Raw genomic sequence first — 13,946 nt, forward strand, 5'->3', positions numbered from 1 at the left:
ATCGACGCGCTGTCATACCCCTGCCTGTCTATGCACCCTTTTGCAATTTGCTCAGTGTTTTGCATCTGAAGGGTGACATTTGACCACAGTTGCGTGCATGGAATATAGGTTTCACTGCAGTACAGAGCTTTACAGCTTGTAGCTCTCCACTGGTTGTGGAACTACAACTTCCAGCATCGATGATGAACATGTGTTGATCTTGTCTCGCAGGCTGAGCAACTCACTGAGGAGTGGAATGAAGATCTGGATGGGATGGAGGGATTTGTACTGGAAGGCAAGAAGTTTGCACGTCTACCTGAAGAAGAGTTTGGCCACTTTCACACAGAGGATTGCTATGTGTTCCTGTGCAGGTAATTGTGGTGACAAGAATTTGTATGACACCTGATCCATATGTGGGTGGTGGACATGGTGGTCATCACACACTTGGCTGCAGGAGCTCATGTACAATATGTTCCTTCAGGTACTGGGTCCCGGTAGAACATGAGGAGGAAGAAGAGCAGCAGCAGAGTAAGAAACGGAAGATCAAAGGTGATGGAGAAGAAGAGGGGGAGGAAGAGGATGATGAGGAGAAGCAGCCAGAGGAAGACTTCCAGTGTGTGGTCTACTTCTGGCAGGGCAGAGAGGCCTCCAACATGGGTTGGCTGACATTCACATTCAGTTTGCAGAAGAAGTTTGAGAGCCTGTTCCCAGGGAAGTTGGAGGTAACCTCTTCTATCAGTACTTACCTGCAGGTTTATGTCTCATCTTCTTCAGCCTCACCCTGCCATTCTGCTCTTTCAGGTTGTCAGGATGACGCAACAACAAGAAAACGCCAAGTTCCTGTCTCATTTTAAGAGAAAGTTCATCATTCATAAAGGGAAACGGAAGATGAGGGACGTGGGGCTGCAGCCGAGCTTATACCAAATGAGGACTAACGGGAGCTCGCTGTGCACAAGGTATGAAGGGAGACAATGGGTTAATATGGCGGAGACAAAGACCTCTTCAGATGTTCTGGCTAACTTTCTATTTACTCCTCGTATATAATTCTGTTCTGCCCCCTACAGGGTTATCCAGATTAACACAGACTGCAGTTTGCTAAATTCTGAGTTCTGCTTTCTCTTGAAGGTGAGTCCGCAGCGGTTAGCCATAACCTCTTCCCCATATAGTTCACCACATTCCCTCCTCATTCGCTTGTTTCTTTCAGGTCCCCTTTGAGAGCACCGATAACCAGGGTATTGTGTACACCTGGGTAGGAAGAGCAGCAGACCCTGACGAGGCAAAGCTTTGTGAGGATATGATGAATACCATGTTTGATGACACGTATAGTAAACAGGTGCGATGCCCAAGGGAAAAGGTTTGGGTGTTTTTATGGTAACGGAGGATAATCTAAAGGTGTTGTACCAGAATCAACTTTTAACATCTATCCATAGGATAGGTAATAAGTCTGAACGGTGGGGGTCTCACCACTGAGACGCCCACCGATCCTCAGGATAGGGGTCCCAGGTTCCCTCATCCTGCTCAATGTGAGCTCGCTGCATCCCCTTCTTCCCCAGATTGAGGAGGAGATTGAATGGAGTGATGACTGTGCATACACAGTGCATTTTCAGTGGGACTGCTGGAGATGGCAGAGTATAAGCGCTTTGCTATTTCCATCAGCCTGATTGAAATTAATGGAGTAGCATCTGCCATTCCACTCTGTGACACCACTACAGGTGATAACAGTTTGATCACAATACAACCCCTTTAAGATGTTTTTCTTCTATTTCCAGGTTATAAATGAAGGCGAGGAACCAGAGAACTTCTTCTGGGTGGGCATTGGCAGCCAGAAACCGTATGATGAGGATGCTGAATATATGAAGTTCTCCCGTTTATTCAGGTATGCAAGCAGACTAGATGGTATTCTCCCTACAAATCGCCCACGGTCATTGGGCACTGCAAATTGGTACAGGGCTGCAAAACCACATGGCACTACAACGCTTTACAGGGAACACAGCACTGAATCCCCATCATAGGATAAATGGTTAAATTCTGACTGGCTGCAGCAGCCACTGGAGCAAAAGTGCGCAGCGTGGCCCACAATGCCATTCTGTGCTGCCCCAAACATCTGGACATAGAAATATCTGTGCGGCTGCTGACATGTAGTTTCCATATTGGGGTGAAGAGGAATGGCACATAACAGGGCAACAGGAATTGACAAGTACTAAGGGTGCCCTGTGTAGCCATGTCTGGGTCTCCTTTATATTCGGACAAGTACTAAGGGTGCACTGTGTAGCCATGTCTGCGTCCCCTATATATCAGGACAAGTACTATGGGTGCACTGTGCAGCCATGTCGGGGTCCCCTATATATTAGGACAAGTACTAAGGGTGCACTGTGTAGCCATGTCTGGGTCTCCTATATATTAGGATAAGTACTAAGGGTGCACTGTGTAGCCATGTCTGCGTCCCCTATATATCAGGACAAGTACTATGGGTGCACTGTGCAGCCATGTCGGGGTCCCCTATATATTAGGACAAGTACTAAGGGTGCACTGTGTAGCCATGTCTGGGTCCCTACATATTAGAACAAGTACTAAGTGTGCACTGTGTAGTCATGTCTGGGTCCCCTATATATTCGGACAAGTACTAAGGGTGCACTGTGTAGTCATGTCTGGTCTCCTATATATCAGGACAAGTACTAAGGGTGCACTGTGTAGTCATGTCTGGGTGTACTATATATTAGGACAAGTACTAAGGGTGCACTGTGTAGTCATGTCTGGGTGTACTATATATTAGGACAAGTACTAAGGGTGCACTGTGTAGCCATGTCTGGGTCCCCTATATATTAGGACAAGTACTAAGGGTGCACTGTGTAGCCATGTCTGGTCTCCTATATATAAGGACAAGTACTAAGGGTGCAGTGTGTAGCCATGTCTGGGTCTCCTATATATTAGGAGAATAAAGTCCCCGGACCCATTTGGCACTCCAGAAATGAGTATATGCGTTAGAGGCATTGTATATGCAGGCATTGTAGTTTATAGGACTTATGAAAGGCCGGGCCGTTACCTCGGCATCCATCATCTACAATGGAGAGAGCCACATACATTGTCTCATCCTCTCAGGAGTGCTGATTGGGGGGAAAGTAACCCCTATTCTCTCAGTAGACGGGAGTCCCAGAAGTGGAACTTCAATTGTATTACGGCATATATTTAGGATCTACCATAAATAGGAATACCCTTGCGGCTCTTGGAAGTGGTTCAGTAATGCAATGTGGCACTTAGACTAGAAAAAAAATCGTTCACCCCTGGGGTAGAGAATACTAATGGTGTACAGATAATATAGTATTAGAAACCATATTGGTTTGCTGCTAGACATTTTCTTGATCTGTGGTGACTGATTTCTTGCTTAACCCTTTCCCTCAGATGCTCCAACGAGAAGGGCTATTTCTCTGTGTCTGAAAAATGCTCCGACTTCTGTCAGGACGATCTCGCTGACGATGACATCATGCTGCTGGATAATGGCAGTGAGGTGAGTGCGGGTACAACGACGGGTACGTCCTTGTTCTAGGGGAAGCCGACTTCATTATAATTGTTTATTTCTAGGTCTACATGTGGGTCGGGAGTCAGACCAGCCAGGTGGAGATAAAGCTCAGCTTAAAGGCCTGTCAGGTAAGTAGGTGCTCCAGCTTTCTACCTAGTTTATTCTGGATCTACACACCAACTTTGGCTGTGACACAGGTTGTGCGGCTGTAGATGGCAGTATAGTCCTGCAATCTCAGAGAAGTCAGTGTGGTCACTGTGTGGCCTGCAGACCCAAGTAAATCCAAACACAATTAATATCTTGCCATTTGTGGGTTGCAGCTACTTGCATACTGTAACGTGACCACATTGCCTCCTATTGGATTGTCAGGTCACATGGCTACACTGTAATCTTTGCCTGTTTGACTTGTGTCGCCAAGTAACCAGGAAGTCCTAAACCTCACTGAGGTACTGAATGTCTATTATGAAACTTGCATTTAGTGCACTTTAATGCAAACTGTGAAAATGTCCAGGCCCCTCCCTCCTATTGAGGCCCCTCCCCTCAGTCTATGTGCCAAAGGTTGTGATGTCTCTTTTCTCATGGGTAGTTTAGTGACTTACAGATAATTATTCTCTTCTGCTTTCCTGCTGATGCATATCAGCTAGCCTGAGCAGGAGCAATAATGAATGACTAGCAGTTAGCACCTCTAACTAGATAGTCTGAAATCTACTTTCTGTTAGCGCTGTTAGGCCAGTCTCACAACGGGGTTTGTAAAAACACTGCGTATTTAAATTAGCAGTTTTACAGAAGTTTGGAATGCTTTTAACTCATTCGACAGCATTTGTAATGTACCCCATCATTGCAATGGGTGATGTACTTTTAAAAAGCGCTGCAACGCACTAAAGTAGAACAGACAGCGTTCGTTTAGCTAAAACGCTTGTCTGAGGAGCCCCCTTGAAATTCATAGAGGCTCAGTGCAGCATTTTTACATTTTTGACATGCTGTAAAAAAAAAAAAAAAAAAAAAGGGTCAGAGTGGCCTTAATCTGTAGTCGCAGGCTCCCACCCCATTTACAGGCTGGCACAGATTTGATGCATTCTTCAGCATAAGAGCTAGTCCGCAATCTCCCAGGCAGAGAGGTGGCTTTATGGGACAATCTCTGAGCAGCAATGATCCGAGCCACCCATTCTGCAACCCTTAGCATGTGGCGTGGGAAATCTGAAAATGCCATTTTACCCGTATGCCTTCTTCAGGAATTGTCTGTTTTGGACAGTTTACAGCTGTACTTCAGTATCTGTTGCTGTAGGGCGCTTAAAGGGAACACATCAACACTTCCCTCTACTGTGAGAACCCACCATTCGGCAATATCCTGTAACCATACATTGGCTTTCCCTACAGGTTTACATCCAACACATGAGAGCCAAGGATCCTGGTCGTCCTCGGAAACTGCGCCTGGTCCGTAAGGGAAACGAACCGCACGCCTTCACCCGCTGCTTCCACGCCTGGGGTGCCTTTCGCAAGCCACCAGCTTAGGCCAGTCCTAAAGCATCTTGGGACTTGTTTGCAGGCAGCAGTGCTACCTTACTGCCTGAGCCTTGTGGCAGTGCTTGAACAGAGGATGTTAATATATTTAATACTTCCTGGCCCCCTGAAGGGTGACTCTACTGTATAAAAGCTGGGAGAGAACTACAGCCTTAATGACTGCACTACTGCTCGCTTACAGTCTCTTCAGTGACTCCATTTCTACAGTGTTAAGGGTTAATATAGATGGGGAAGGGGTTTTGCACACAAAGTGAAATGATGAATCTTCCAAAACTGTCACCAAAGCTGCAGCCTCCACTATGGTGCAATGCTGGGTCCACGCTACCTCCCCCGTACCAGCGCACCACCGATACTTTATTTCTGCATCTAATGTACTTAGTCTTTACCGTAGCAATACATCGCAGTAACCTAAAGGGGTTGTACAGGAGTAGAAAAACATGGCTACCTGCTGCACCTGTCCATCAGATGGTGCTCACTTTGTTGAAGCAAATGAGCTGCAATACCACATCCAGCCTGTGGGTGGTTGCGGTTCAGTTCCTGGGCAGCTGCCATGCTCATAGCAGCTGATGAATGATACATGCAGTTACTCTTTCTATACCCATGGGTGATGGAGGCTAGGGCTCGGTGCAGACTTTGGGCGAGTGACATTAATGTTAATGGAGGCACAAGTTTCAAAAAATAACTCCAGTCTTTGATTGTTGGCAACCTGTGCCGCACTAGAACGCCATTGCCCTTAATGACAGTGTGCAGTCTTACAGCTGCACTGCAATCCTTTGGTTGTGCGACTAAACGCGCCATGTAGCCCTCGTCCACTAACGGCACTTTCTATGCAGGTCCAGCCTTCTTATACGTCCGCTCCTTACAGTATATGCAGCAGGTATTACTGCAGGGACTCTAGCTGATCCTGTAGCCTATAACATCACCTAGGGTTCCCTCCGTTACCAGCCATGTGCAGCCCCCCGCAGTGTTGTATGCACCCAGATCTTCCTGAAGAAGGCGCTGTCAGTAGTGAGTTGTATCCAGGCAACTGTTTCCATGAAGAGCAAGGCCCAGACCTGTGTGCGAGTCTACTGGAAGATGTACTGTCTACTACGGAGAGGCCACGGATGCCACGGCGGGGGCGGACCAGCCTAGACATTTACTGTATGAGCTTTATATTTTAATAAAATTTGCACTTCACTTTCAACTGCTGCTTTATCAAGTGTTAAAGGGAATGCAAGCATGTGCAACCGGCGGTTTAGGCCCGATGCCCAGAGATGGAAATTCAGTAGCAGGATTCCACACGGAATTTTCGCCGTTGCACGCTTCCAGGAAAAACTGCTGTGAACGTGCCAGAAGACACACAAACCTGCAGTCCAGCTCAACGTTGGGTGTGGGGTGGGGTAAGCTTTACACTTTTTAGTCCCTTTAGGGAACTTAATCACCATACTTCATAGATTTTGTAATACACTGCTATACTGAAGTTCAGCTAGAGGCTGAGCCTTATCAGACACGGTAGCTGGCAGACCTGGAGGCCATATTCAAGTCTCCATCTGCCATAACAACCCCCTTGGAACCCCATGATCATAGTGTGGGGGTCTGATGAGAGTTGGAAGCCCCCTCCCTGCATACACATTTTATATGCTGTAGTTGCACTGACTGCAGCATATAAAGGGTTAAACAGCAGGGGTTAGAAGTTTTTTCTGAGGATAGAACAAAGCCTCTACTGCGCCACCTCCTGGAAGGCAGCATTCCTGCAAGTCAATGTCAGACTTCAAACAGGCCTTGTAATGAAAATCAGAGGCCAGGAGTCTTCAAGGAGGATGGTAATCTTTTCCGTCTGTAGAAGGCTGGCTTAGAGCAGCTTCAGACGAGCGTAAGCGCGAATACACACATTTCAGCGCAGTGTATTTGTGCAGTGAACAGCGTTTTCACACGTCGGCCCGTATGGTTGTGGGGTTCTATTCTGTATGTAACTACATCTGTGTGGAGCTGCCCTCAAACTACATTCACACAGGCGAATACGAGATCACGCTTGTCAACGGGCGTTTTACCCACAGATGCCAAGGTGTTTTTCACGCAGAACAGTTTTGCCTCGCTTCAGTGAGCCTCTGATCCTTCGCTGCTCGTTTCACACACAGAGGATCAGGCAGTGTTTCCCCATTGATTTTAATAGGAACACTTACCTTACACTGAATGGGCCGTCTGCCTGCCCCTTGAATGCAATGCCCATTATTTGCAAGGACCTGTGTTATGGTATTACACCATCACGATCAAACAAAGTTCAAGTCCACAATAAGGGAGGAATTAAAAATAATATTTCCAAAGTTGTCTGTACTCTAAACTTGTACATGAAGTCACAGGAAATAGGTTGTGGCTGTCAGAAGAGGGGGGAAAAAATTATTCTATAGGCCATCACTATTTTGACAGCTGAACTGTCATTTTTGTTTCAGGATCAAGTTCAAGTTAAGATTTTTAACCTTGCCCAGGGGAGCATGGATGGCCCTATAAGGCCATATTCACACATCCGATGTGCTCACGCGAGTTTTGTGCGTTGTGAAACACATGAAGATAGACCTCTTGTTTACAACGTCCTTACTTACATGGCCGACTTTTCTCTCGCAGAACAGAGTAGTAGAAATCAAAGCTGGTTTGAAGGGGTTTTTTTCATGTTACAATCCTGTGACCAATCAGATGCGGAGGAGGAGTCATACCTTGCTAGGAGGAGTACAGAGCAAGAAAAGAAATTGCTTTCACACTCAAATCAATCATTTAGACCTTTCATTAAAACCAAAGAGATGCCTGCAGCTTGACCTGTATATGTTGCCCAGCTTTGCCATGCTTCATATACAAAGAGAAGGACACCCCTGTATAAAAGGGCAAGTTCACCCACCCTAAAATGCAGAGAAAAGCAGCGCTAGGCCAGACCAGAGTCTGCAATTACTATTAATTTTTCTAAACCCGGGGTGTGTCTTGTAGTCAGCCAGTTAAGAGTACAGTATCCATTACACATGGCCTACACAAAAAAATGGAGGTGGTGGGGACAAAGGAGAGAAGAGAGACTCGAAGACACTGCTACAGCAAGTGGTAAGTAATTTACAGCTACTGGAATCACATCTACACTGCTGTAACTAGTCAGTCTTTCATACTGCTGTTACTTTTGAGAGTGTGCACACAGGAGAGCAGGATATCTTCTCCACAACAGGGTATGGGAGAAACTGCAGCAGTCTGCACCTACCAGCTCAAAGAAAATTGAAATTTAGAGATTGAGCCTGCAGAGGAGAAAACTAGTGCCAAATGCACCTCCAAGCGATGGCTGCCAGCAGACAGCATTTTTTCATACTGTTCTAACTGCCTTGCTTTTCCTTTGTGCACTAGGGATTAAAGTCATGTCTCCACCCTCTAAAATATTAGGTAGTAAGAGGAGATAAGCTTTAGGGGCCGCTGTGGACCCGTCTGAAGTTTTTCCATGGGGTCCTATGATTTGTGTACAGCCCAACATAGCACAAATACATGGACCATGAAGTTAAGCATTTTCCTCCCCACATTTACAAACCTCACCTCCGCTTTATAAAATTTCATTACAAAACCGTCCATATTCTTTATTATTTTAATAAAAAGTTTTATATCTAAACGAAAAACGCTAAACCAAAAAAAAATGAAATAAGAAACATCCTAAACAGAAAAATAAAATCCATGTAAATTGGATAATTCTTCAAAAGAAACTTGTCAAAGACAATCCGGTTAACAGAATAACCCCCTCCTTCCAGCAAGATAACACGTGGCTCCACGCTGCCGCCATCAGTGCCATGCTGGGACCAGTAGTTCCTTCCAGGTGCATAAAGCCACGCCTCCAGCGCTTGCCCCATCTCTCGAACTTATTACAAATCCTAAGTAGATTCACAGAAAAGCGGTACCAAAAAATAGCCTCAGAAATGGAAGGCAAGGCGTACAAAAATAGATCAAATTGCATGATGGTCAAAAGGAAAGAAAAAAAAAAAGTTGATTAACCCCTGAAATGCTGCAGGGGTCCATAACTCACAGTTGTTTACAATTCATAGTCCTTGGCTAGGAATGAGTTCTCAGTTCACATTCACATTAATGTTGCAGCCAGAACGTCACCTTTTGATCGCCAAGAAGCGGGGGTTGGGTGATGACAGGGACATAGCGGCTCCCTTTCCATGCCTTATTATAAAGCGAGCGGGTTATTGCTGGGTTAGGGGCTGTACCAATTCAATGCAATTATGTTGTCTGTGCAAGATGCTGACTGGAATATATAGGATATAAGAGAATAGAACCGCAGGCAAGTCACAAGACCAGCGCCCACCCCTCCCCCCCCGACTGAGTGGTCAGCGACTGGCATCCATGAGGACACTGCTGCAATACTGATACAACGATGAAGCATTCATATAGTCCTTAATGGTCTAAGAATCAAGAGTGTCTGGAGAGGCCCCTATGTGTTCCCACAATGCTCCAGAAAATAGCAACCGTCTGGCGAAGACTTATGGAATGAGGCACAAGGCGGTGATCATCCACCAATACAAAAGGCAACGTCATGGAGCCAGGTACAGGGGGCGCACCAGTGCAGGAGGCCGGGAAGCTGGTATCATCAGGACGAGGCCTTGTCAAGTCCAACGTAGTAATTATGAAGAAGCCATGAAAAGGACAGATGTAAACCGGGTCAGAGAGGCACGGGGGCTACAGGCAGGCCGGTCCTAGAAGAGATGTAGGGGTGGGAGTGGACAGCAAATAAGTTATATATGCTACATTGACCCAATTCTTTAAGCACATTTTATCCTTGGCCACAGTGACACTTCTATACCGGGCAATTAGTATATAAACAATCCCGCAACTTATCGAAAGCGTTAAAATCTCTCTGCCTTCAGGAGGCAATAAAGGGGCAATTTAGATATACAGCCATCATGGAACTACTGCAGCATTTACCTCGCCATACAGGCCTGTTCAGGAGCTTCCAGCAGCACGGGTTCTGCTGTGGATCCACATTTGATGGAGCCAAAACTATAACGGAGCCAGTCACATGTGCACACCATGATGACAAAGCATAACATCCAGCATCAACCTACCTCATTTGATGAGGATCTCCGGGGGCCGTGTCTCATCTGCTGAATTCTTCATGTTTTTCTCTGACTCTTCATTGGACCTAAAAAGAGAAACATGCCAAGATTATATACCCCTATACCAGGTAGTATTCACCTCAGTATACTGCAGAACGGAGGAAGAAGCTGCTGGATCATTGCTGCCTGCAGTAGAAGAAAAGGCAATAAAAAAAAGGTAGTATTCTAGGTAGATGGGACAACTAGCTGATTGGGGAGGGAGGGGGGGGGGGGCGCTTCGACTGATTACCAGAATAGCAGTACCGGGTCCCCATGAGAAACCGACTAATGTGTGCATGCTTGGCCACCACTCCAGAGTTGAAGCTATGTCCAATACTCACACTGACATGAATGGAGCAGTGGCCAAGCATGCACACACTTACTCGGCACACAAGACCCCCGACCTCCGTTCTGGCAATCAATGGGGACCCCCCAGTGATTAGACTGATCATCTAGTCATCCTCCATCCTGTGGGGAAAGGGGGTATTCTGGGATGAATTCATCCTTTACTGGATGATCTATAGGGGTCTGCGCCCAAGGGTTCACTGCTTATCAGTAGAAAGGAGGAGACAAGGTAAGTGCCGCCCGTCATTGTAGCACCAGAGACCACAATAGTCCCTGCAGAACTCACCCCAGCATATCTCTCACATCCTCCACTGTAATGTCCCCGGTTGTGTCCAGCGTGGTGTCTGTGCTGTTTATGGGCGAGTCCAAGGGAGACGGCGATAACGTGTTGCTGTGCTCATAGGAATTTGCTAAACAGAAAGAGGAGCCAAAAATTACACCCCCGCAATATCCCAGTCCAATTATGCTTTCAGCAGCACTGCATGAACCAAGACAGGCAGGGAACGCACTTACCTTCAGATACAAGCGGGATGCTGTCACACTCGCGGGGAATGTGCGTGCCGTTGGCTTGGTTGTTTTTGGGGGACAAAGTTTCTTTATTACTGAAAGCACAAGAGGAGCTTGATAAGTGCCCCTACGGGCAGAACGTCTTCATCACAGACCCCCTTAAATGTTCTAATCTAGACATAAAGGCCTCACCTGAGATGCACAGGGTCGTGGGGTCTATCAAACTCCACCAAGCACAACGGTTCTGTGATATTCTTGGCACTGAGAGAAAAGCGCTCAAATTCGGAGGGAGAGATCAGGTAAAATCCTGATGGAGGGGAAAAAAAAAAAAAAAATTTAATACTTTGCTGTCAGCTGATATTAGAGTGCATTTACACAGGAAGGTTTGATACGAGTGCGATAGCAAACAGATATCACTTGCAAAAGCTGAGGTGTGAGTATAAGACGGGGGAGGAGATGTGTCACCTGTGTAAATGCACCCTTCACAGATTCACAGAGAAGGCTGGGTGACACTTTGGGTTAGAGTCTTTGGAAGCTGAACACATTTGCTCAGCTTCTGAATAGCACATCTGCCCCTATATTGAACGGCAGCCATATTGGTTACCACTCAGCTTTCCAAGAATCGAGGGAGGGGGGGGGGGGGGGGGGGGGCGGTGGCGCCACATATCAATGTCTGACCTTGGCCATATTTTGTGAATACGCAAGATGCAATCCCACTAATGTCCTCCTTGCGGATGCAGTCGTAGCGTACTTGAGGCCGCAGCCCAGGGACACTGAATACGTGGATGTCTCCCAGGTTCGTCAGACAGGTTAAGCAGTTCTCAGAGTAATCTTCAGATGCCAGGCTGGTGAAGCTGGCTAGTGCCACCTTACGTACCCGGCAGCCTTCATGGGCTGTTAACTTGAATTTTGTTTTGGCACTGACTTTGGGTAAAGTAAAGACCTGGAGAGAAGGAGGAAGAACAAATAAGTAAATGCACAAAGGATATTCAACGCCAGGCTGCAGCGTAAAGCTCTGCATCTTAAGCCCCATTTACATGGGGCGAATGTCAGGCAAACGATGCCCGGGACTCATCCCCGCATGTACTCGCTCCTGTGCTGCTGAACAGGAGCGAGTATCGTTGGCTCGCAGTGGGGCAGCTAGGAGATTTCTCGCGCTCCCCCGCCCCTCTCCATTTACTTAACACAGTGGCCTTTCAGTGTAAAGAGCAGCCGTTAAGTGAAAAGAGAGGGGTGGGTTAGAGCAAGAAGGGCAATCTCCAGCAGCCCTGCCCCCTGCTGGCCGCTCTGTCAGAGCCAGGGATACTCACTCCAGTGTAACAGCATGAGAGCGGGTATGTGTGGGTACGAGTGTCAGGCATAGTTTGCCTGATAGCTGTCCCATGTAAGTGGGCCTTTAGTTATAGGTCATTTACATAGAGCTTACCTTAAACTGCTCTTCAGAAGCAATGAGTACAGAGTGTGTTCCCTGCATATCAGGCGCTTTGGCCAAGTCACGTGACACCTCAAAAGGTTCTGGCAGAGGGTTTCCTCGCCCATCCAGAACAGCAATCGAAACTACTGGCGCTCGATGCATGAGCTGAATCTCCTTCCCCAGGATAGCTTCTGTAGAGCGGTCTGAGAACTTCTCCCTCGAAGGAACCTCCAGCGCGTATGCAAACACCGAGCCAGAGTTAGTGCCCGCCCACAGAGTAGGGCCATGGTGGACAGCTAGGACGACATGTAGATCAAGGTCAGAATATTGTGACAGTATTATAGTAGTTATAGTCTTGTACATAGGAGGCAGTATTATAGTAGTTATATTCTTGTACATAGGGGGCAGTATTATAGTAGTTATATTCTTGTACATAGGGGGCAGTATTATAGTAGTTATATTCTTGTACATAGGAGGCAGTATTATAGTAGTTATATTCTTGTACATAGGAGCAGTATTATAGTAGTTATATTCTTGTACATAGGAGACAGTATTATAGTAGTTATATTCTTGTACATAGGAGCAGTATTATAGTAGTTATATTCTTGTACATAGGAGGCAGTATTATAGTAGTTATATTCTTGTACATAGGGGGCAGTATTATAGTAGTTATAATCTTGTACATAGGGGGCAGTATTATAGTAGTTATATTCTTGTACATAGGGAGCAGTATTATAGTAGTTATATTCTTGTACATAGGGGCAGTATTATAGTAGTTATATTCTTGTACATAGGGGGCAGTATTATAGTAGTTATATTCTTGTACATAGGAGCAGTATTATAGTAGTTATATTCTTGTACATAGGGGGCAGTATTATAGTAGTTATATTCTTGCACATAGGGGGACAGTATTATAGTAGTTATATTCCTGTACATAGGGGGCAGTATTATAGTAGTTATATTCTTGTACATAGGGAGCAGTATTATAGTAGTTATATTCTTGTACATAGGGGGCAGTATTATAGTATGTATATTTTTGTACATAGGAGGCAGTATTATAGTAGTTATATTCTTGTATATAGGGGACAGTATTATAGTAGTTATATTCTTGTACAAGGGGGCAGTATTATAGTAGTTATATTCTTGTACATAGGGAGCAGTATTATAGTAGTTATATTCTTGTACATAGGGAGCAGTATTATAGTAGTTATATTCTTGTACATAGGGAGCAGTATTATAGTAGTTATAGTCTTGTACATGGGGGCAGTATTATAGTAGTTATATTCTTGTACAGAGGAGGCAGTATTATAGTAGTTATATTCTTGTACATAGGGGGCAGTATTATAGTAGTTATATTCTTGTACATAGGAGGCAGTATTATAGTAGTTATATTCTTGTACATAGGAGGCAGTATTATAGTACTTATATTCTTGTACATAGTAGTATTATGGTAGTTATATTCTTGTACGTAGGGGGCAGTATTATAGATGTTATATTCTTGTACATAGGGGCAGTATTATAGTAGTTATATTCTTGTACACAGGGGGCAGTATTATAGTAGTTATATTCT

The 13,946-nt window shown here is 45.6% G+C and overlaps 2 protein-coding genes across 3 annotated transcripts in view; one reads left to right on the plus strand and one right to left on the minus strand.

Moving 5' to 3' along the window:
• The window catches only part of FLII (FLII actin remodeling protein), a 33,916-nt gene extending 27,713 nt beyond the window's left edge, over positions 1 to 6,203 (plus strand). Inside the window, exons 22-30 of the mRNA XM_066576666.1 lie at positions 211 to 350; positions 461 to 701; positions 781 to 935; positions 1,044 to 1,104; positions 1,184 to 1,312; positions 1,749 to 1,855; positions 3,379 to 3,484; positions 3,559 to 3,624; positions 4,874 to 6,203. Of these exons, the coding sequence (XP_066432763.1) occupies positions 211 to 350; positions 461 to 701; positions 781 to 935; positions 1,044 to 1,104; positions 1,184 to 1,312; positions 1,749 to 1,855; positions 3,379 to 3,484; positions 3,559 to 3,624; positions 4,874 to 5,008 (1,140 nt within the window). The 3' untranslated portion in view covers positions 5,009 to 6,203. The remainder of the gene's footprint in view (positions 1 to 210; positions 351 to 460; positions 702 to 780; positions 936 to 1,043; positions 1,105 to 1,183; positions 1,313 to 1,748; positions 1,856 to 3,378; positions 3,485 to 3,558; positions 3,625 to 4,873) is intronic.
• A 2,380-nt stretch (positions 6,204 to 8,583) lies between these two features.
• The window catches only part of LLGL1 (LLGL scribble cell polarity complex component 1), a 44,575-nt gene continuing 39,212 nt past the window's right edge, over positions 8,584 to 13,946 (minus strand). For both annotated transcript variants that reach the window (XM_066576668.1, XM_066576667.1), the window contains exons 17-23: positions 12,389 to 12,672; positions 11,641 to 11,905; positions 11,155 to 11,269; positions 10,969 to 11,057; positions 10,742 to 10,865; positions 10,081 to 10,157; positions 8,584 to 9,711 (exon numbers count right to left, since the gene is read on the minus strand). In XM_066576668.1, coding sequence (XP_066432765.1) covers positions 10,082 to 10,157; positions 10,742 to 10,865; positions 10,969 to 11,057; positions 11,155 to 11,269; positions 11,641 to 11,905; positions 12,389 to 12,672 — 953 coding nt within the window. In that variant the 3' untranslated portion in view covers positions 8,584 to 9,711; position 10,081. The remainder of the gene's footprint in view (positions 9,712 to 10,080; positions 10,158 to 10,741; positions 10,866 to 10,968; positions 11,058 to 11,154; positions 11,270 to 11,640; positions 11,906 to 12,388; positions 12,673 to 13,946) is intronic.

Source organism: Eleutherodactylus coqui, chromosome 8 (assembly GCF_035609145.1).
Source record: "Eleutherodactylus coqui strain aEleCoq1 chromosome 8, aEleCoq1.hap1, whole genome shotgun sequence".
NCBI lineage: Eukaryota > Metazoa > Chordata > Amphibia > Anura > Eleutherodactylidae > Eleutherodactylus > Eleutherodactylus coqui.